Source organism: Rissa tridactyla, chromosome Z (genome assembly GCF_028500815.1).
Source record: "Rissa tridactyla isolate bRisTri1 chromosome Z, bRisTri1.patW.cur.20221130, whole genome shotgun sequence".
NCBI lineage: Eukaryota > Metazoa > Chordata > Aves > Charadriiformes > Laridae > Rissa > Rissa tridactyla.
Genome location: NC_071497.1, coordinates 74,639,128 through 74,659,449, shown reverse-complemented (window position 1 = coordinate 74,659,449; position 20,322 = coordinate 74,639,128). Strand labels below are relative to the sequence as shown.

General features: G+C 42.7%; 1 protein-coding gene across 2 annotated transcripts in view; it reads right to left on the bottom strand.

Annotated features, from left to right (window-relative positions):
- Nucleotides 1-20,322, bottom strand: part of ADAMTS12 (ADAM metallopeptidase with thrombospondin type 1 motif 12) — a 168,228-nt gene that overhangs the window by 16,479 nt on the left and 131,427 nt on the right. For both annotated transcript variants that reach the window (XM_054185127.1, XM_054185126.1), the window contains exons 17-19: nucleotides 16,682-16,808; nucleotides 6,958-7,168; nucleotides 1,738-2,886 (exon numbers count right to left, since the gene is read on the bottom strand). In XM_054185127.1, the coding sequence (XP_054041102.1) occupies nucleotides 1,738-2,886; nucleotides 6,958-7,168; nucleotides 16,682-16,808 (1,487 nt within the window). The remainder of the gene's footprint in view (nucleotides 1-1,737; nucleotides 2,887-6,957; nucleotides 7,169-16,681; nucleotides 16,809-20,322) is intronic.

Here is a 20,322-nt window from a genome sequence, read left to right as displayed (position 1 = left end):
GTGCTGTGCTTGGGAGCACAACCTTTGCCTGGACTTTCTCTCGTAGTCTAGCTGTGCTTTAACTCCACTGCCATTAGATACACTAAGTCATCTCTTGCTGTCCTTTTTATCCCTACATTTCTGCATTTCCATAAATGTGCATCATGCCAGGCAGACCCACGAGCAAATAGGTACAGAGAAACAGACCTTTGATAGCCTTCTCCATCAATACAGTGACACAGAGGCAGATCCGCACAAGGAGGTTTCCACATCTGGACCCTTGGCTGTACTGATTAGCTTGATTAAAAAAGGCCATCAGAAAAATGAGGTAGCTGGTTCAGATACCAAAGTCTCTCACCCTAGTACCACGACTTGAAGAAAACAACATCCATTAGCATGTTTACATGAAAATAAAATTTTACAGTGGGAAGGATATTAAATAGAAATTTGTTAAATGTGAGTAGGCCCCCTGATGACTATATTGTTTTATAGTTGCTAGAACTGCGTGGCTGCCCCCTCACCAGCCCTGATCCCACAGTAACTACTGTCTCAGGACACAGCAAGGCAACAGGACAGAAACCTAATGGTCAAAAAGCCTGGTGCTGCGTATTGGTAAAGGAAAGTCAATAGTAACATACAAAAAAATCATAAGGACTTCTCTGGGGCCACAGAAAACTTTGACATCTATTTTGCTCCTGCACAGAAAGCAGAAGTTACCTAAGTATTATAACCATTCAGTAATGACCAGGCATCAGGGGAAACTCGGGCAAGTCATCACCTTTCAGACCAAGTATCTTCCAAATGCTTTACACCTCAAAAGAGTTTTCAAATGCCCTGTAAGCTGTGCTTCTTTCATTTAGTCAGAAAGTTAACACCTGTTAACACCTGGTTGAATTTCATTACCTTTTTGATTTCTAAAGTTCATTTTGGCACAGCCAAATGCAGATAAAATAATGGTTCATCTACATTCAAACAAGACAAAGTACAACACTGTAATTACCAGCTGCTGGATCCAAAGAATACCGTGTGACCACAACCACTCACCTGACCAGGTTCCAACACACAATCACCTAAACTTCAAAGGTGCAGAAATCCACATTATAATATCTCCCCATGCACATGCGGTGGACAAATTATGAATCCCGGATATAACAGTTTAACTTTGGACTAATATTCCTATCTTTGTAGATTCAAACTGGTTTTACCACGCTGAATGCTGCAATGAGTTTGGAGGCATTGGCTTAATGGTGGATACAAACGCTGATGGTGGGATGAGATAGAAATGCACGACAAAGATTTCTTACGTTAATAGCCAACTCAAAATATGTTTAAGTATCCATGGTATTAATGTGCTTTATACAGTAATAAAGCTAGTCTACCCACATGAGCCTGGGCACATACTGAGTTAGAAAACACATGTAATTTAGGGAGAAATGGTATGTAGCTCCTTCTCTACTCTGGGATGAATCCCATCAGGCCCCATGGACTTATGAACATTCAGTTGATACAGCTGGTTCCTTACCATTTCAGTGTCCAGTTATGCATAATTTTGCAGAATCCATAGATACAGACACATTCTATGTAAACAATCTAATATTTGATATTCCAGGTTATAAATTTTTTTGTGTGAGAAGTATTTCATATGAATGTATGACACTCATTTCAGATAACCATCACAAACAAGAAGCTTTATTTCCTTAGCGGTGTTTCAGACAGCTGTTCACACTTTTCAGTTCTTACGAGTTAAAAATAACTTACCTCACTCCAGTTGCCTACTATCCAGTAGGCATCACCCGGCAAATCATTGGGTGTTATTAGGTGGCTGTTTTCTGTGGCATTCATTAAAGCACCCTCAGATGTTGCACTTTGGTTCCTGAGAGCATGAGCAAGAGCTGACGACTGTGTGCCGGAGGTTACGGTGTCAGGTAGCTTCATTTCTCTTCTGTTGTCAGTCTGGTCTCTTGGTACGTGACCAAACACTGTGGGCATAACTGTAACTGATGCTTGTGGGGTAGTTACTTCTACAAGAGGCACACTGACTTGCAGACTGATATAGTTTGCTGTTGTTGGAAACACCAGCCCTTGTGCTGCTTTGCTAACAGGGAGGAGTGTAGAAGGCTCTTGGTGATGAGATGCTGGTGGGGGCTGAGAAGTCACGCTCTCATTTTGAAGGACAGGAGAGCTGGTATCTAGGGTTGTGCTCCTGGTTCTGATTTCAAGATTGAGTTCTGTGCTGTAAAGGAGATCAGTGGGTTTCTCACTGCCTGCAACGGACCCATCAATGTCATCAGATTCTTCAGTTAAGTAATCATAGCTGGAAGTTATTTCTGGACTACTGGTAAAAGAGGAGACAGGAGTGTCCTCACTTCTTTGCACCTCACTCTCCACAGTAGAAACTAGCTCATTGTCAGAAATACTTTCAGTATGCCTTATAATTTCAGTACTTAAGCTATTATGAAAAGGCCATGAAGTAGTATTTTGATGTGAACTATTTTCAGTAGAAACAACCAGATAATTGTAAACATCACTTGGTCCAGCAGAATGATTTTGTAATGTATTGTTGGCTGTTCCTTCTTTTTCTGAGACATTACCCAAACCAGAGGATGTAGGCAAACAGGGAGTTACATTTTCAGGCTTGGGTATTTTTGTTGTTGTATGGGACCTTGGGCTTGGCACAGGTGTTCTGTGAGGAGGACTCCGTTCAGGATTAGTAGTTGTTTTTCTGATTATGATCTTTCCTCTTCTGGGTGCCAGTGGGGGTATCAGAAATCTTCCAGTAGAAGGACACTGCTGGAGACCACACAGGGCCTTAGAGTTTGGTCTCTTGGAAGTATCACATGGCTCATCATTATTTTTGGCACAAGTGACATTACGAGTCCTTATTCCACCACCACAAGTAACTGTGCACTGCAAACAGAAGAGAATGAATGCATCTCCTCTCTTTATTCTGCTGCACATACCAATAAAAATAAATATCAAATGGCATCTGTTTTTAATAAAGAAGCATTGCTATAAATAATCAATAATAAAGCTTTTTCTGAGGAACAGGCCCTTCATTCTAGTGATGTTCCGCTATCATGGAGCTCTTTCCAAATTTTTAGAACAGTAAATGTAACTTTGGGGAAAGAGCAGTGGAAAAAGACTACCTGATAAGGACAAAATATGAAAGGAATATGCTAGAATTTGATTTCTTCAGCGAATCACGAAAGTTGTTTAGCCCATACCCTTCCACCAGCATTACAAAGAACAGGCTAAAAACCTGCCATCAAAACCATAGCTGAGTGCCTCAGCGCTGGCTACTCACACTGCCACAGACCCGCTGTGATTATCCATGCAGCTCACAGATCCTTGTTGACTTTATGGAATGGATTTTTCATTCAGTCTTAATGCAACCAGCACACGCTGCCAGGGCCGCTAGCATGTCTCTCCTAAATTACAGACCCCTGAAAGCAATTAACCTATCTGGCTTCTATTTAAATGGATGCGCTGTTTTGTATAAAGGATGCTGAAAGCTAAGGAGAACCAGTTTTTCTGTGACGTTTTTCATCCTCAGCCCCACAGGCACGGCCATGCCTTCAGCAGCTGTCGCTCCACTGAGGACTTTCTGAAATTTCAACGCACTTCTCTGGTTTGAGGTACTAAGGCCGGATGACTGGTTATGTGCGAATGGAGAAGTTACGTGCAACCTCCTTGGTGTGAATGGAGATGTTACATGCAACCTCCTCAAGGAAGTCTTCCTGGCATGTGAGGGAGCCTGACCACCTAATTCAGCTGGCTTAAATCAGGTGCTCAACATGAAGTGATGAACACTCCTATTGCCAGTACTTCAAAGCTCCTGGGATACCTAACCCTTTTTAGAGCTAACCTAGGTCACGGGGCAGTACAAACACCAGTGATGTTGTGTTACTGGGGTCCTCTCTGTTGTTAACACCTGTAAAATAACATCAGCTCTGCATCAAGAGCAGGGAAGAAAGCAGGGTAACCTCAGAGTGGATAAGTTCCTTAGCTATTCTGTCTGTCCTCCTTGCACTTCCAGCTGTATAGCATATTTAAAGCACTCAGAGCTACGCAAGCTTACATCAGCTGCAATTTGACCTCTGAAGTTATTCAGTACAGAATTTTACCTACTGAGGAAGACAGCAACTACTAACACTATTTTGCTCACACAAAAATACAACACAGTTATTTTGTCAGACTTTGCCACTTGGATGATTTAGGTTAGCATTTGCGTGAGTTAAAAGGAACATCCAACCTCATTACGTTTTGGGGTAATGGCTGTCTCCCAGAATTAGCTTTGAAAAATCTCTGCTTTAGATTATGGCAATATACTAATAAGACATTTCAGAATGGCTACAACATTCTATCCTCATTATCTGCCTAACTAAGATTATTCAGTTTATAAGATACAGAATTATTTTCAAACAGCCAGATAAGCTCAGAGCAAAAGGAAGTTTTGCCGGTGTAAAATCTCTCCCATACATTTACCAATAAAGAAGATTCTGAAGTTACAAGTCTCCTGACAATCTTGTCATTTGTGCAGGTGAAATAGTTTGTCCTACACTCCCTCCCAAATTTCTACAGATGTAGAAATTTATTTTTGTCAGTAACTTGCAAATATATTCCAACAACATACGAGCACTGGCCGTATTCTGTAACAGCATACCATTTCTATACAATTGTACTGCTAGCCATGTAATTCTAGTCTATTTTTTCAGAGGCAGTTAAAACATGCTGGCTATTCACAAAACAATCAACATTCAGTGATGAAGGTCTGTGAGCATCATAAACTGAATACTGTCACAAAATTCTACTACTTCATTATCTGAATCTGCTTCCCCAACACCAGGGGAGGGGAGGGGAGAAAATTTTCAGTTGGAAGGGACCTACAATTATCATCTTGTCCAACTACACGAGCAATTCAGCGCTGACCAAAAGTTAAATAATATTATTAAGGGCATTGTCCAAATGTCCTTAATAGCTTAATTTTTTGCTGTGGTCTAAACCAAAACTCTTGAGGTATTTCTGTTTTTAGTCAAACCTGAATTTCAAGGAAGGGGAAGGGGAAAGGGAAGGGGAAGGGGAAGGGACCTACAGTGATCACCTAGTCCAACTGCCTGACCACTTCAGGGCTGACCAAAAGTTAAAGCATGTTATTAAGGACATTGTCCGAATGTCTCTGAAACACTGACAGCCTTGGGGCATCGACCAGCTCTCTAGGAAGCCTGTTCCAGTGTGTGACCACCCTCTCGGTAAAGAAATGCTTCCCAATGTCCAGTCTAAACCTTCCCTGGTGCAGCTTTGAACCGTTCCCATGTGTCCTGTCACTGGATCCCAGGGAGAAGAGCTCAGCACTCCCTCTCCATGTCCCCCCCTCAGGGAGCTGTAGAGGGCAATGAGGTCTCCCCTCAGCCTCCTTTTCTCCAAACTAGACAAGCGAAAGCCCTCAGCAGCTCCTCACAGGACATTCCTTCCAGCCCTCTCACCACCTTTGTTGCCCTCCTCTGGACACATTCAAGTCCCTTCACATCCTTCTTAAACAGAACTGCACACAGCGCTCCAGGGGAGGTGGCACCAACGCTGAATACAGTGGGACAGTCCCCTCTTTTCACCAGCTGGTTGTGCCGGGCTTGATGCACCCCGGGATGCGGTTTGCCCTCTTGGCTGCCAGGGCTCACTGCTGGCTCACATGGAGCCTCTGCCCACCAGCACCCCCAGATCCCTTTCCCCAGGGCTGCTCTCCAGATGCTCCTCTCCCAGCTGTACTTGTGCCGGCGTTACTCTGTCCCAGGTGCAGAATCCGGCATTTAGATTTGTTAAATTTCATCCCATTAATCATTGCCCAGTGCTCCAATCTAAATCCCTCTGCAAAGCCTGCTGTCCCTCAAGAGAGTCAACAGCAACTCCCAGTTGGTGTCATCAGCCAACTTGCTAATGGTGCATTCAACTCCTGCATTCATCCAATATCATTGGTCTTGGAAGTTTTGAAAAACTTAGTAAACTACATTTTTATTGGGACCTGAAATGGAAAATATTTGTTGTGCATTCATTGTCATGATTGTTGGCTACACTGATAGCTGAACTACCTGTTTGAGGACAACCATGACCAAGTCGTACCACAACAGAATCATACTAAAATAATTTTAAAATTTCACGTGACTCGAAACCTACTTCTCCCCACTACAGAAGAAGTACCTCAGTGCATTTTTAGTTTTCATGGAGAAGTAGACTTCCACATGTTGGGGACCCTGAACTCTCCTTGCCTTCAATGGGAAGTGAAGTTGTGAAATACCTGTAGATACCAGCAACCTAACATAAAGAAATCTAAGAAGCACAAGGTCCTTCCACAGATTAAAACCTATGATAAAGCGCATCAAATGAGTGCTCCCTACTAACAAACATTGCAAAATATGTTGCAGTGTATTTAAATAAATTTAATATACTGCAGCCATCATTTTGATGACCTCACATTCTGCTGTTCATCAGCTGCCAGTGAAGTAACTACACAATATTTAATTAACTCTTGAAGGATTCTAGTGTTTTTCAGGGCTTCAGATTAATAGTAGAAATAAAAGGCTCGCATGCTGTGGCAAAATCAGCAGAGTTATGAATGCAAGAGATATGAATGTAAAGAATGTAAAAATGTTTCTTTGTAGGCCTAAAGACACAACACAGAACCTCCTCCCATCTGGTCCATAGCAGTAATGAGTATTACACAGATTTTTAGCACACAAACATGTTCTGTTCTACAGTCCCAAAAGCTCAGCAAGCCAAACTTCTAGAAACAGCCAACACGCAACACTTGCCGAGGTCTTTAGCAAGCAAAGCATTTTTTTTTCTTCTGCCCAAAGGTTTTCTGAAGACACCTTAACAAAAACAAATTTTAAAAAAAGGCAGATAAGCAGGTCATTGGTCCTCTCTGCTGACTATAATAGGTCAATTTGAAAAAACCACTCAATATTACAGCTGACATTAATTTACCTCAGTCCAGTTGCTCACTGTCCAGTCAGATGGGCACAAGACATCTCTGTTGCATGACAGATGGGTCTTTGGTTTAAGCAGGTGCTGGCACTCTGTGACAGCCAGTGCCTGCTCATCAGATCCCACCGTCTGGATGCAAAGAACAGTTCGCTTCTTCTGGCCTGTTGGGCCACACGTGGTTGAACACTTCTGCCATTCTCCTGCCCACCATCTGAAAACCAGAGGGGTAAGAAACATCAGAAAACAACCCATCACAAGCACGTTAGGAAAAAGGTCAGAGATGACAAAGAAAAAGAACTACTAATTTAAATTCTGGGTTCAGATATATGCTTTTCATATTAAGTGCAGATCACTCAAACTTTCCGATTTGCCCCGTGTTCCAGTACCAGCCAGTCACTAAAACGCCGATTCCCAGGCAACAGTAGGTACCAAGTATTATGTTTCTACAACGCACAAGAATCCGCTGAGTAGATAGATGGTCTTTCAAATACAAATTTGAGGAACTGCTAGCAAGTTTAGTAATCTATTTACTCTATCCTATTTTTTATCTGCTTATTGTGACCTCAGTACAAAAAGAGTAAACAAGTAAGAATCACTGGAGGGTGTATAATGACAGCATAGAGGTGGAGAAGGTCGCCTCACACATGTCTATGAAGCCAGTACTGCATGAGTGCTCAAACTGGCCACGTGTTAACTCTAGAAGGGGAAGTGTCAAGGCACACACACACAAAAACCAGGCTAGTCAGAGCTCTGCTGCATGCACCCACATGGGATCAGTGCTCCGCTGTGGTGTACCTCTGGGCCTAGTGTCTGTGTCTGCACTAGGCTGGACTCTTCTGTACTTTGTTCCTTCATTAAGTAAAAACGATCCACTTATGCGCCTCTCTCCTGATTAAAGATGGTCTTCCCTAGTGTGCTATGCAATGTTCCTCCAAATGAAAGACAAATGTTTCCTCTAGTACGGTATGAAACACCTGACTGACAAGAGCCATCCCCTTTATACTTGGCTTACCTTAGCCTTTCTCCAGCTTCATCCACCTATTTCTTCTCATACTGACCCAGAGCAGATCAAATATCTGCATGCCTGCCTTCCATGATAAGAAAGGAGGGCAAAAATTTCTGGGTTTCTACTATTTGAGAAGAGTTGGCATCAACTCTAATAGGTAATAGCCTAACCAGAGGGGATGTGATACTGGACCTGTTCGTCACCGATGCAAGTGAGCTAATTGGTGACGTCAAGACTGGAGGCTGCCTGGGCTGCAGTGATCACGCACTGGTGGAGTTTGTAGTCCTGAGGGATATGGGTCAGGCGAAAAGTCATGACCCGTAATTTTAAGAAAGCAAATTTCCAGCTCTTCAAGGAGCTAGTCAACTGGACATCCTGGTAAACTGCCCTCAGCGACATGGGAGCAGAATGGAGCTGGCAGATTTTTAAGGACACTTTCCATAGAGTGCAAGAACTCTCGATTCCCAGGTGTAGGAAATCAGGAAAGGAAAGCAAGAGACCAGCATGGATTAGTTGAGACCTGCTGGTCGGCCTAAAGGGCAAGAAGGAAATGCACAGGCAGTGGATGTAGGGACAGGTATCCTGGGAAGAATATAGGGACACTGCCCGGTTGTGTAGGGATGGGGTCAGGAAGGCCAAGGTGCAGCTGGAGATGAACTTGGCAAGGGATGCAAATCAAAATAAGAAGGGCTTCTACAGGTATGTCAGCCAGAAAAGGAATATCAAAGAAAGTGTACCTGCCAGCCCTGATGAACATGACTGGCAAACTGGTAACGACAGACAAGGGAAGGCTGAGGTACTCAACAACTTTTTTGCCTCAGTCTTCACTGGCAACTTCTCTCCCCACACCTCTCGAGTGGATGGACCACAAGACAGGGACTAGGGGAGAAAAGTCCTTCCCACTGTGAGAGAAGATCAGGTTTGTGACCACCTGAGGAACTTGAACATATGAGCCCATGGGACCTGACAAGATGCAACCCACAGTCCCGAGGGAACTGGCTGATGTAGTTGGAAGCCATTCTCCATGACATTTGAAAAGTCAGGGCAGTCTGGTGAAGTCCTCGGTGACTGGAAAAAGGGAAACATTGCACCCATTTTTAAAAGGGGTAGAAAGAAGGACCCTGGGAACTACTGACCTGTCAGCCTCACCTCTGTGCCTGGGAAGATCATGGAATAGATCCTCCTAGAAGCTATGCTAAGGGACACGGAGGACAGGGAATTGATTTGAAACAGCCAGCATGACTTCACCACGGGCAAGTCCTGCCTGACCAACATAGTGGTCTTCTATGATGGAGTGACTACATCAGTGGACAAGGGAAGAGCTACGGATGTTGTCTGTCTGGACTTCTGTAAGGCCTTTGATGCAGTTCCCCACAACATCCTTCTCTCAAAATTGGCAAGATAGGGATTTGATGGGTGGACTATTCAGTGGATGAGGAATCGGTTGGATGGTAGTGGTCAATGGCTCAATGTCCAGATGGAGATCGGTGATGAGTGGTGTCACTCAGGGGTCTATACTGGGACCAGTACTGCTCATCATATGTTCACCAAGGACACAGACAGTGGGATCGAGTGCACCCTCAGCAAGTTTGTGGATGGCACAAAGCTGAGGGGTGTGACTGACACACCTGAGGGGTGGAATGCCATCCAGAGGGACTAGGACAGGCTTGAGCAGTGGGCCCACGTGAACCCCATAAGGTTCAACCAGGCCAAGTGCAGGGTCCTGCAACTGGGTTGAGGCAACCCCCGGGATTAACACAGGCTGGGGAATGAAGGGATTGAGAGCAGCCCTGCAAAGAAGGACTTGGGGGAACTGATGGATGAAAAGCTGGACATGAGCTGACAATGTGCACTCGCAGGCCAGAAAGCCAACTGCATCCTGGGCTGCATCAAAAGCAGCGTGGCCAGCAGGGCAAGGGAGGTGATTCTGCCCCTCTGCTCCGCACTGGTGAGACCCCACCTGGGGTACTGCATACAGCTCTGGGGCCCTCAGCACAGGAAAGACGTGGACCTGTTGGGGCCAGTCCAGAGGAGGACCACAAAAATGATCAGAGGGCTGGAGCACCTCTGCTATGAGAACAGGCTGGCGGAGTTGGGGTTGTTCTGCCTGGAGAAGAGAAGGAAAACAAAACAGGGATTTATTTATTTCCACCTTTCCAGACAAAAAGGTGGAAAAAATTGGTTTTGGCTTACAACCAACACCATTCTATTGTATTTTTTAGCTTTTAAGTTCAGTAAACTTGAAGCAAAATAATCTCATTCTTATACATACATCAAAGTTCAGTGTCCAGTTTTATAACAGGTTTTGCTCCTTGCTTTGTTTCCCATCTTACTGCACTTCTGGCTTCTTCAGTTTACTGACAATTCACCTCCCCTTACCTCTGTATTTTCTATGTTCCTTCTCTGTTTCCTGATTAATTTATTCTTCAGTTGCAAATGAGCTGTCACTGATCTGGAAGGCACTGATATCTATTCCTAATAATTTAAAAAATAATAATAAAGACTCAGAGCAATCAAGCTATGCACACAGCTCATTTCTGCAACCACCTGGTCTTCTCTGGGGAGCCTACACCTACGTTCCTTCTCTTTACATACTGTATTTCCTTTTAAATTACCCTAGAAGCCCTCTGGGGCACAGACTGTTTTGCTATATGCTCTAGAATGCAGCCTGTTGCCACCACAACCCTGTGTGAGGCCTCTGGACATTGCTGTAATAAAAGAACAAATTGTTTTTCTCCTTCCCCCGCCTGCCTTTGGCAAGGGGGAGCAAGAGCTTCTTGCTCTTCCTGGCTTCTGTAAACAACAAAGGAAAACTAAGAAGTGGTTAAAGACAAAAAGCGAGCACACCTCAGCAGAATACAGCAATAAAAAGATAGAAAAACATATTACCACAACCTGAACCAAGCCATTTCAGGGTTGTTTACATCTTTGGCATCTTCTTTCCAATTTTATAATCTCCAGTATCTTGTGAATTGCTGACGCTTTGGCACAAACGCAACTTGAAGTAGGTGAATTGCCCTATTAATTTTAATGGAACCTGATCACATATTTCAAGCTACAGACATGCTAACCTGACAACCCCTCCCTCACTGCTTTCAAATGGCTCTGAGTGAGGGTTTGACAGTTTGAAGGTTTAAATACCGAACTCCTACCAATATATTATCAGAGATATACATATTGGTGTATATATATATTGTAATATATATATATTACAGAACCTATCTTGATCAGCAGTAATGGGGCATGATTAACTATTGCATGCAAAACATCTTTTAAAAATTATGGAAGAAAGTAAGGTGCTCCAAAGTAGTTAGGAAATCCCAGAATCAAGATTTTTCTATACGAGTCCTTCCTCATTCAGTGCAGGTAACAGACGGTACCAGTGAGCCAAGCAGTTAATTGCCTGGCGCCTTGTTTACCACATACACTTCAAAAAACTTGCTCTGACTGAAAATTTATTCTTATCAGTAACTGGAGTTTTTGACAGTGCATTTTCCTATTTCCATTCTAGGGTACACGCACATGCCTTAAACACTCAAGCATGAGAAACTTAACATGGAAGCACCTGCACTCTTGTCTCTTCATGTTTGACACTGAGGACTTTTGAACTGCGGCATCCCAGCCAAAGGAGAAGAAAGGCAAAGCAAGGATGGCAGAACATCTACCATTTGCCTGTACTGGTACAGGATGCCCCAAAGCAGGTCCTGGACCACACAGAAGGGAGCAGCACCCAAGTGACTGCTTTGCCAAACACTATCTCGGAGCTTCTGCTGTCTCATCATGCTGCAGAGTCATAACCCAAACTGGAGGTGACTGCTGATTGCACATCCAGAATTGACGTAGCAATACGAAGTCCAAGCATGCAACTTCTAAGGTGAAACAACCAAGCTGTTGGACCTCCCAAGTGTCAGCTGGAGTGGAGGGCACTGCCAGACAGGCTTAGGTTTGGGCAGGTTATAAACAAGGCTTTCTTTAGATCACACATACAGAGAGATGCTTGGCAAAGAAAAGGATATGGGAAAGAAAGCTAGTGGGCAGCTATGCTGATTGTGGTGACAGACTGGGATGAGCTGGTGGAAACTGAAGCTTGATGGCAGCCACTGTCCAGTACTTGTTCCTACCCCTGGTTTCTGTTGGCATTTACCACTACAGCAGCTGAGTGGTTCTTAAATACTAACGCAGCACCTAGTCCCTGCAAAGTGATGGGAATGTCTTATCTCCACAGCCAGGCACAGCATGGAAAAATTGTGGTAACAAACAAACAAATAAACAAAGAAAGAAAACGCACGACTTGGGTAATTAGTTTGTGTGAGCGCTAATTTTCCTGAGGCAGTCTGAACGGTGAAAGCATAACCTCAGTTAGCTTTCATCTGCAGCTGTGAGCGCTCAGCTCTTCTGCAGTCCAGCCTGGGACAGAGGTTGGGAGAAAATCTGATTCTCGCAGGTCGCATTCAGCTGCCTTCAATGAGACCCATCTCTTTTCCTCCCACGCTGAGTTTACAAGGTCTGTAACAATTAAGGCAGGGCCAAACAGCCTTGTCCATTATGCAATCCTCATCTATTCCTACATGACGTGTACTGAATGAGGTGTGGACCCTTGCTGAAAAAGTAGTAGCATGGGATTTTGGAACCAAAGTTTGCTATATTCATGCCAATGGGGCTCAATGTTCCCTCCTTCCCACAACATTTTTGGAACACCTAAAGAAAGACTGTCGTTGCTCACTATGTATTTGTATAGCATCAGGCACAGCAGATACCAACAGGGCACTGATTTTCACTCCATATATTACAATAGAAACAAGGTCTCCTATTCTTATTATGCTGTCGGAGTCTACTAAGTAGTCTGAAAGCAGGACAATACAGTAACAGCAGATAAAAAGCAGGAGATACCAGGTACTCATAAAATAATCTATTTATGGTTACTCTGTTCAAGTGGGTAGTCAGGTTAAAAAGGCTCCAGGCAATTTGCTTTACAGGGGAGAGCAAAACTTTTATTCACAGCACTGCAGGTAGTTAAAATCTCACTCTTTTTCGTCAAGTACTATCTGTTGATTTTTATCATTAACACCTATGGAGATAAACACCTGCCTACCAAAAAAACCATACAAATGGAAACCATATTCCATAGCATAATGTAGAAAAAAGCATGCATTTATGCCACTGTCTTGTTGCACTCCTGCTAAGCAGTATCACTCAACCTTTATATAAGTGGTTATATGACATAACTCTCAACTGTTCAGCCATCTTTATTTTGTTCTGAGTGTGACCCTGTGCTCCACCACCAAACTGACCTTTATCTCCTGTAACCCTGCCCAGGCGATAACCACCCGTGGTGGTCATAATGGCTGTGTCTGGTCGGGATGGCTGCATCCAGCCCAATGCGGTTTCAGGGAGACAGACAAAACAACAGCCGAAGGCTAACTTGAGAAATGCGCCCACCTAACTGCAATACTGGTACTGTGGCTGATATGCAAATATGACTACAAGTCAATCCTCTTTCTCCCATAAATAGGGAACAGCCCAAGAGCCCTCTGAGCTCTCCTGCGCGGCAGAGGGCTGCACGCCAGGGTCTCCCCTTGAGTAGGGACGCCTCTCAAAGTTACTTCTCAAAATTAAGAGATTCTTGGCCGCAACAGATCCTTTCTAAGAGGTTTATAGCATGCTAAACTTTGAAGGCTTAGCTAAGTGATATAAAGGACTGATTGTGCATATATAATCCTTTAGACATAAACCGTTGACCTAGTCTGGGGCTAGGATTGGGTACAGCCGCACCTAGACACCTCCCTAAGAAGAAGTTTAGAAAGCAAGGGGTTTTTTTCTGAACCTTGACTTAACAGGAGGGTTTCCGTGACAGCTCTGTCTGACCCCGTCCCCTATGTAGTAAATAACCAAGTGTGCCTTGCCATCGAATCTTGTTAAAACACTGTCACACATTTACTATCAAGCTTTGTTAAATTGCTGTTTTATAGCAATAAAACTGCTTCTCTCTATGAGTGAAGTGCATCACTCCATCTGCGACACTGGGTCAACATGTGGCATACATGTATTGCAACATTTTAAATATTTTGTTTTGCTCCAGATTCTTCTAGCAGAAAGTGTGGAAAAAATAAATGCAGACCAAATCAGGTAACAAACAAGAATGTTATGACTTGGACTTCTCAGAAGCCTGTCATTTAAACAGTTTATAATTAACTTCCTGAAATTATTAATGAGATAAGATCTGGTTTATGAGAGTCACAAATATTACAGTAATGTTATTCAAAGAATAGCTATTGTTTGATAAATTATCTAATTCTGATTTAGTGGTCTAGTAGCTAGTTTCATGGTAGCATGTTTTCCATCAGTGGGATTTAGCAGATCACAGGAGGGAGGGTTATGCAAGGTAACATCCTTCTTGTTTTAGATAGGATGTTCCCATGAAGAAACTGGTTTGCTGTTGGGAAGCGTTAAGATCATCAAACAGTTTCAGTCCTGGGGCTACAGCACTAGCCAAAGGTCCTCTGCAGTGTTGTGTTTGATAACACCATCCTCAACCCTAGCACAGAATTTAGCCACCTCTCTACAGAACACTTGTTCTTCCGCAGCTTCACGTGAACTCTCAGTTATGCTGCATCACGCTGTATGGGACAGTCACACCTTCCTCCAACATTCAGATTTTCTTTAGAACCAACAACTAACCAAACTGCGCTAAGTACTGTCTTGCATTTCAGATGGAGATGTGTAACTATCTGTCTGAATTAGAGGTGACGCATATGTCACAGAAAGTAAATACCAACTAAATCCCATGCTCGGACAACGGCCTGGAACATAGACCAGATCTACAATGTGAAGGGGTTGGGAAGGGTGGGTAGGAATTCATTCTTCACTGCCATCGCTTCCAACAGAACTCAGGGCCACCAGCAGAAGCTAGTGAGAGACACAGTCAAAATAATTAAAATGAGGTGGTGTTTCATACCATAGGCATTAAAGCTTTGGAACTTCTTGCAGAGGAAGTTGTACATGACGGAAGTTTCACAAAGTTGCAGAGGAAGGCTGGAAAAGTACTTGGAAGTGAGGTTACTGACTATAGACAAGTCACAAAAGCCTCTGGAAATGCTTTGAATTAAAACCAGCTGGAAACTGCAAGAGCATTAGAAAGAGATATAATGTATGCTTGCCTTGCCTTTACCCTTCCTTAGGCATGCAGGCCCTGCTGGGAGCCAGAACAGGGACTTAGACAGGTCCTTAGTCAAGCTACTACAGTCACTTTTGTGTTGCTAAGAGAAAAACAAATACACAACGTGACTCTAGAACTATATACATATGGGTTTCCTTTCCTACACTGCATTTTGTCAGTATTTTGCTGTCCTCAGAAGGATAACTAGTGCTTTCCTCTGCAGCACAGAAGGAGCTTGCAGCACCACTCAGGCTGGCAGCATAGGAGAGCTTTTCCTCCTGGCCCACGGAAGAGCTTGGTTCACATGTCACATAATTCTACAATCTGCCCAACAAGGGACAAATTCTGCCCCCACGTATGTGGGTAGCCTCAGCTCTTAACTAGTCAGCTAGTTAATAATCCTGATATACTGTCAATTGATTTCCTAGTAATCTACAAAGAATTATGAAATGCTGGTAGTTTATGCTTTTAACGTCATTTATAGGGGCTGCAAGTGCAAAGATGTAACTCCCAGAGGAGGCATCATATACTGTTGTGAAGATACTTGCAAACAACTAATAAAAACAACAGCCATGCAGAGTTTTTTACATTAAGGCTTCATGAAATTCACTGCTGGCAAATGTAACGCGATACACTTTAAGGGAATCATTGTAATGACTTTGATTTGATTATGATTTAACTAGAATTGCTAGGAAAAGACTGGTATATCATTGCAAACAGCATAATAAACAATTTCCGAAGACAATGAAAGACAAAAGCAAGATGTTCTAGTACCTAAAGCATGAAAGCAAACCCAATATTGATCCCTTCCAGCCAATCTGTGCCTATTTTACAAGCCCGCAGTTCTGCTGTCACGCAAAATGTTCCCTGTGGTTAGTCTTCCTAAGCCTTTTCACTAAAATGGTAGAACAGAAAAAATAGAGATGAAGACGAATTAAAATAATGTTACGGGAATGGAAAAAATTATTCCAATGTGATCACAGAATGAAGAAAGCTGCATTTTCCTGAAAGGAAAAAATAAGAAGGGACATGATAAAAAGATGCTAAATAAGTGTTAAAAGTAAGGTATAATAATTAGAGTTATAGAAGTGGGCCTTTCCACTCATCCTCCCTCACAAAAAGGACAAAGGAGTACCCAAAAGTACTGAAAAACAGCATCAAAAGGCTTAAAAAACCCGCTCCGCAAGTTAGTTTTTGGAACACACAGTAATACATTATCACTCGAGCTAAGACAAGAATAAAGTTTTTAAAATAAATAAGAATTTATGCAGTTTTCAAGCACACCTGCACCTAAACTGAACAAAAAGAGTGCCTACACAGATGAGAGAGCAGCCTCTGCCATTCCCAGCATAGACTGCTGAGTACCTTGCACTGGAAACTTCTTAGGGCAGCTCACTCCTAATCTGTCCGTTACTGGGTTCCTGCCACCTTGCTCTGAAACGCTTGGGAGCTCTCACCGCCACAGGCCGTGGATGCTGCTAATCTGGTATTAGAACCAACATTTTCCTATAATAAATAAGGCTGCTATTTAGCATTACCAGAGCCCCCCCAGTATCCGTTACCTGGGCGGACAGTCCTTTTCGTAGCATTTCTTTTGTCGCCCGTTTGGCTGTGTTGCAGGGTCACAGAAGGAGTTTTTGATCGCCCCACTTCCCTTCCGCATGCAGTGGGCAATCTGACGCCGCACCCCTGAGGGAGAAAGACACACAACAAATTAGCAGTAATCCATACAGGCTGGGCATGAGCTGTAGAAATCCTTAGCATTGAGGAGTACACACCGGTTGTATTCCGCATCCCAGAATACAGCATCAGCCGTGAAAGTCAGTTCTGCTGAATATCTGGGCTAAATCAGGTATAAGCATCCTCTCATCAAACTGAAAGGGTGTTGAGCAGAGCTCTTTTGGATCAGATAGCTCAAGCAACGCATTAGAAAGCACTTTCCTTAATCTCAATTTAGTTGTCAGCTGCAGAAAGGGCTCCTGCAGGAGCAGGTTTAAAGGGCTATGAATGGTTCTTGGCATTACCCACAGATAAGGAACATCACAGCGTCAGGCTATTCACAGCAAGGGTATTTTTGCTAATCTTTTATTTGTATTTCTGGGAAGGCAGTTTAAGCAGAACACAAACTGGACTGTATCAGCAAAACTATAACCTTGTGACTCTTAGTGCTGATTTCCACCTTTAAGAATTTTTGGTACAAATCTTGACTGAAAATGTGATGTCGTAATACCAGAGAGAAAATCTTCTGTTTTCTAAATAAGTAATAATAGGTAATGATGAGAAACACAGAGACATCCCATAGATAAAATTTGGGTTCTTTCACAACAGTTCCACTTACAACCAAAATACTGCATTACCCTACTGTGAATCTAAAGAAAATCAGTTTCCAGGGCCCTGCATTCCACACAGTTTAGCAATAATTTGAGGTCAGTCCTGTGCTGCAAACACAGTATAAAAAAGTACTGCAATATAACAGTTTGAAAGGTTGTAGCTAGACCGATACAGAGGTATTAAAATAGTCGCATTAGGCCCAAACAAGTCCCAAGACTGAAGAAACCTTGTTTATTAACTCCGGTTAAATTAATTGCGCTGTTATTAATTCACAGCAATTAATACGCAGATGGTAGGTCACTGTATCTCTGTGACTTTTATCTTCCTCCAGGGAAGCAAAGAGCCGAACAATGCTGTTACTATGGTGTCAGGGATAAGTGTTAGGCTATTTTGCAGAATATTTAGGAATCAAGTTTTTCCTTGCCTCACACCTCCTAATAACTAGTGAGGGAAACTATCTGGAAGATAAGAACAGTAATCTGCAGATTACAGGTCCATAGATACTTGGGAAATATGAAAATATTGCTCTTTACTACACATACTTATGTTCCTCTATACAGCAATGTCCCCATATACGGCAATTAAAACATATTATTTCCTAAAATTTCATGCTAGCATTATGGTTATCTTGCTTTAAGTAATTTCACAGCATTGAAATTTCTTTCCCTTTCCAAAATTTAACTATCTACTTATAAAAATAAATACAGAAAAACCAGAATACCAACTCTAATATGGGGAAATCCAAAGCTAGCAGCAGAGGTAGCTTTTGTTGGAAGAACTAGGCATGGACTGCGAGTGTGAAGGGGAGGCTGTAGTCCAGTATTACTGAAAAAGGCCTCCGCAACACAGGGAAATTAAAAACTTTCTAGGCATATTCGAGTGATTCCATAGAAGCAGATGGAAACCTGTACCTCATTTTTCTTGCACTTCAAGGCATCAGGTCTGTAACACTGTGAGGAAATGCTATAGATTTTAGGGTACTTCAAGACTGGCAACTGAGATATATAGGACAATTTCCAACAACAGCACAGGCTGTGATGACTGAGTCTCCTCCAGTCACACCTGAAAGCTGACTTACTAGAACAAGGATTAGTTGCACCTGGAAGGGAGGATTAAGGGACTGCAGCCCTGTGCTCCCATTAATACTCTTCGCCGAGGCATTCACACTCCAGGGTACGTGATGTGGAAGGAGCCGCAGGACTCCGCAGCGTGGCTGGATGTGGCTCTCCCCTGTCCCTAGGGGACTTGGAGCAGCAGAAAGGTCTTTGGCTCACTGCAGGACTCCCACGGAGCAGGGCTCTCTTTTATACTATGAAAAATGTAACTGGAATAGTTAGCTACCTTCCTGCTAGTTTTTAAACAAAGCAGTTCACAGAAATATGTTTCTGTCCCTTTCAAAATCATGATATGTTGCTGTTACGAATGCAAATAAGAGAAGTCTTTTGCCTTGATAAATTTTTTATTGTCATTTCAGCTGCTGTAATTCACTTCAAAACCACTACAAACCTTTGCAAAAGTTTTGCTTCGGGGCTGTACATTCTTATAAAATACTTGCTGATCGCTGGCACCAATAAACTAACTTATTCACACAAACAATTTTTATTATGGAAGTTATGTGAAGTCCCGCTGCAGTTTCAATATCTGGAAAGTTCTGTGCTGGAAGCATATACTTAAAGAAACCATAAATACACAGATTTTTCATCATAACTGTGTATAGTTCAGTTCCAAAGTTGGAAGGAATCCTATATGCATATATTGATAGACACATATATATGTTGGCATACATATAATGACAAAATGAAACACAGCTGTTTTTTCAGCTTCAACAAGTTGAACAGAAAATATTGCAAAAGTAGAAAACTAGTCACCTCACACTGACCTTGCCCTACCAAACATTTACACAGTTGCATAATTTAAATATGTAATATCTTATTTATGACACAGATTAAAAATTCTAAATATACTTAAAAGCTCACTAAAATTGGAAACCTAAATCTGAGAGGGTAGCTGTTTTTCTCCCTTCACCTCTTTTACTTCTCTCTGACCTCAGCATTAACTAGTCTGTCCTGACAACTGTTTTGCACCCACAAAGATGCTGGCCGTATTCTTCAGGACATGGTCTCTCTGGTCATAATCCCACTGCAAAGATCTTGCTTTTTCCTCTGGAGTGGGAACATCCCATTCCGTTCTGCTCACCTCAGCACTCACTGCACTGTAGGCATCACCACCATCACTTCACCATCTCCCTCACACTGACTCACTTGCAAGTAAAAACATAATGTTAGCTGAAGCGGCCCTTCCCACACCCATGTTTCTTTAGGCAGAAGTGTACCATCTCAGCTCTGTGAAAAAAACCCTACAAATATTTCTGGGGGGGGGGGGGGGGGGAAGAGAAACCAAGAATGACAACAGCCAGATCAAAAAATGGTTTTGATTTCACCAAATCTGCTGAGAGATTGCTTCTTCCTCTCTGTGCCACCTCACCCCTACTGCAGGACCTTTTAGATGGGAGGTTGCCCCACTTGGCTCCTGATTTCTCACTTAGATTGCAAAAAAAGGTGTCAGTTTAAAAACATTTGGGTTTGGAAGGTTTTGAAATCTGTTGGCTGAATGGTCCTCATTTGGGGCAAAATTAGGCTGAGAACAATAGAAATGAAGGACCAGAAGCAAATATACAAAATGTGTATTCAAAAGAACATTTACATTAGATTGTAAATCTAATTTGAACATGTAATTGTCACAGTTGTGCATCAAATCAGATACTCATCAAGGAGTTCATTTTGGTATTATTCACTCAATAAATTATATGCGGTGCATGCACATGTACACAATCTTTGCATTCTTGGTGTTATAAAACACGGACCCATAATAG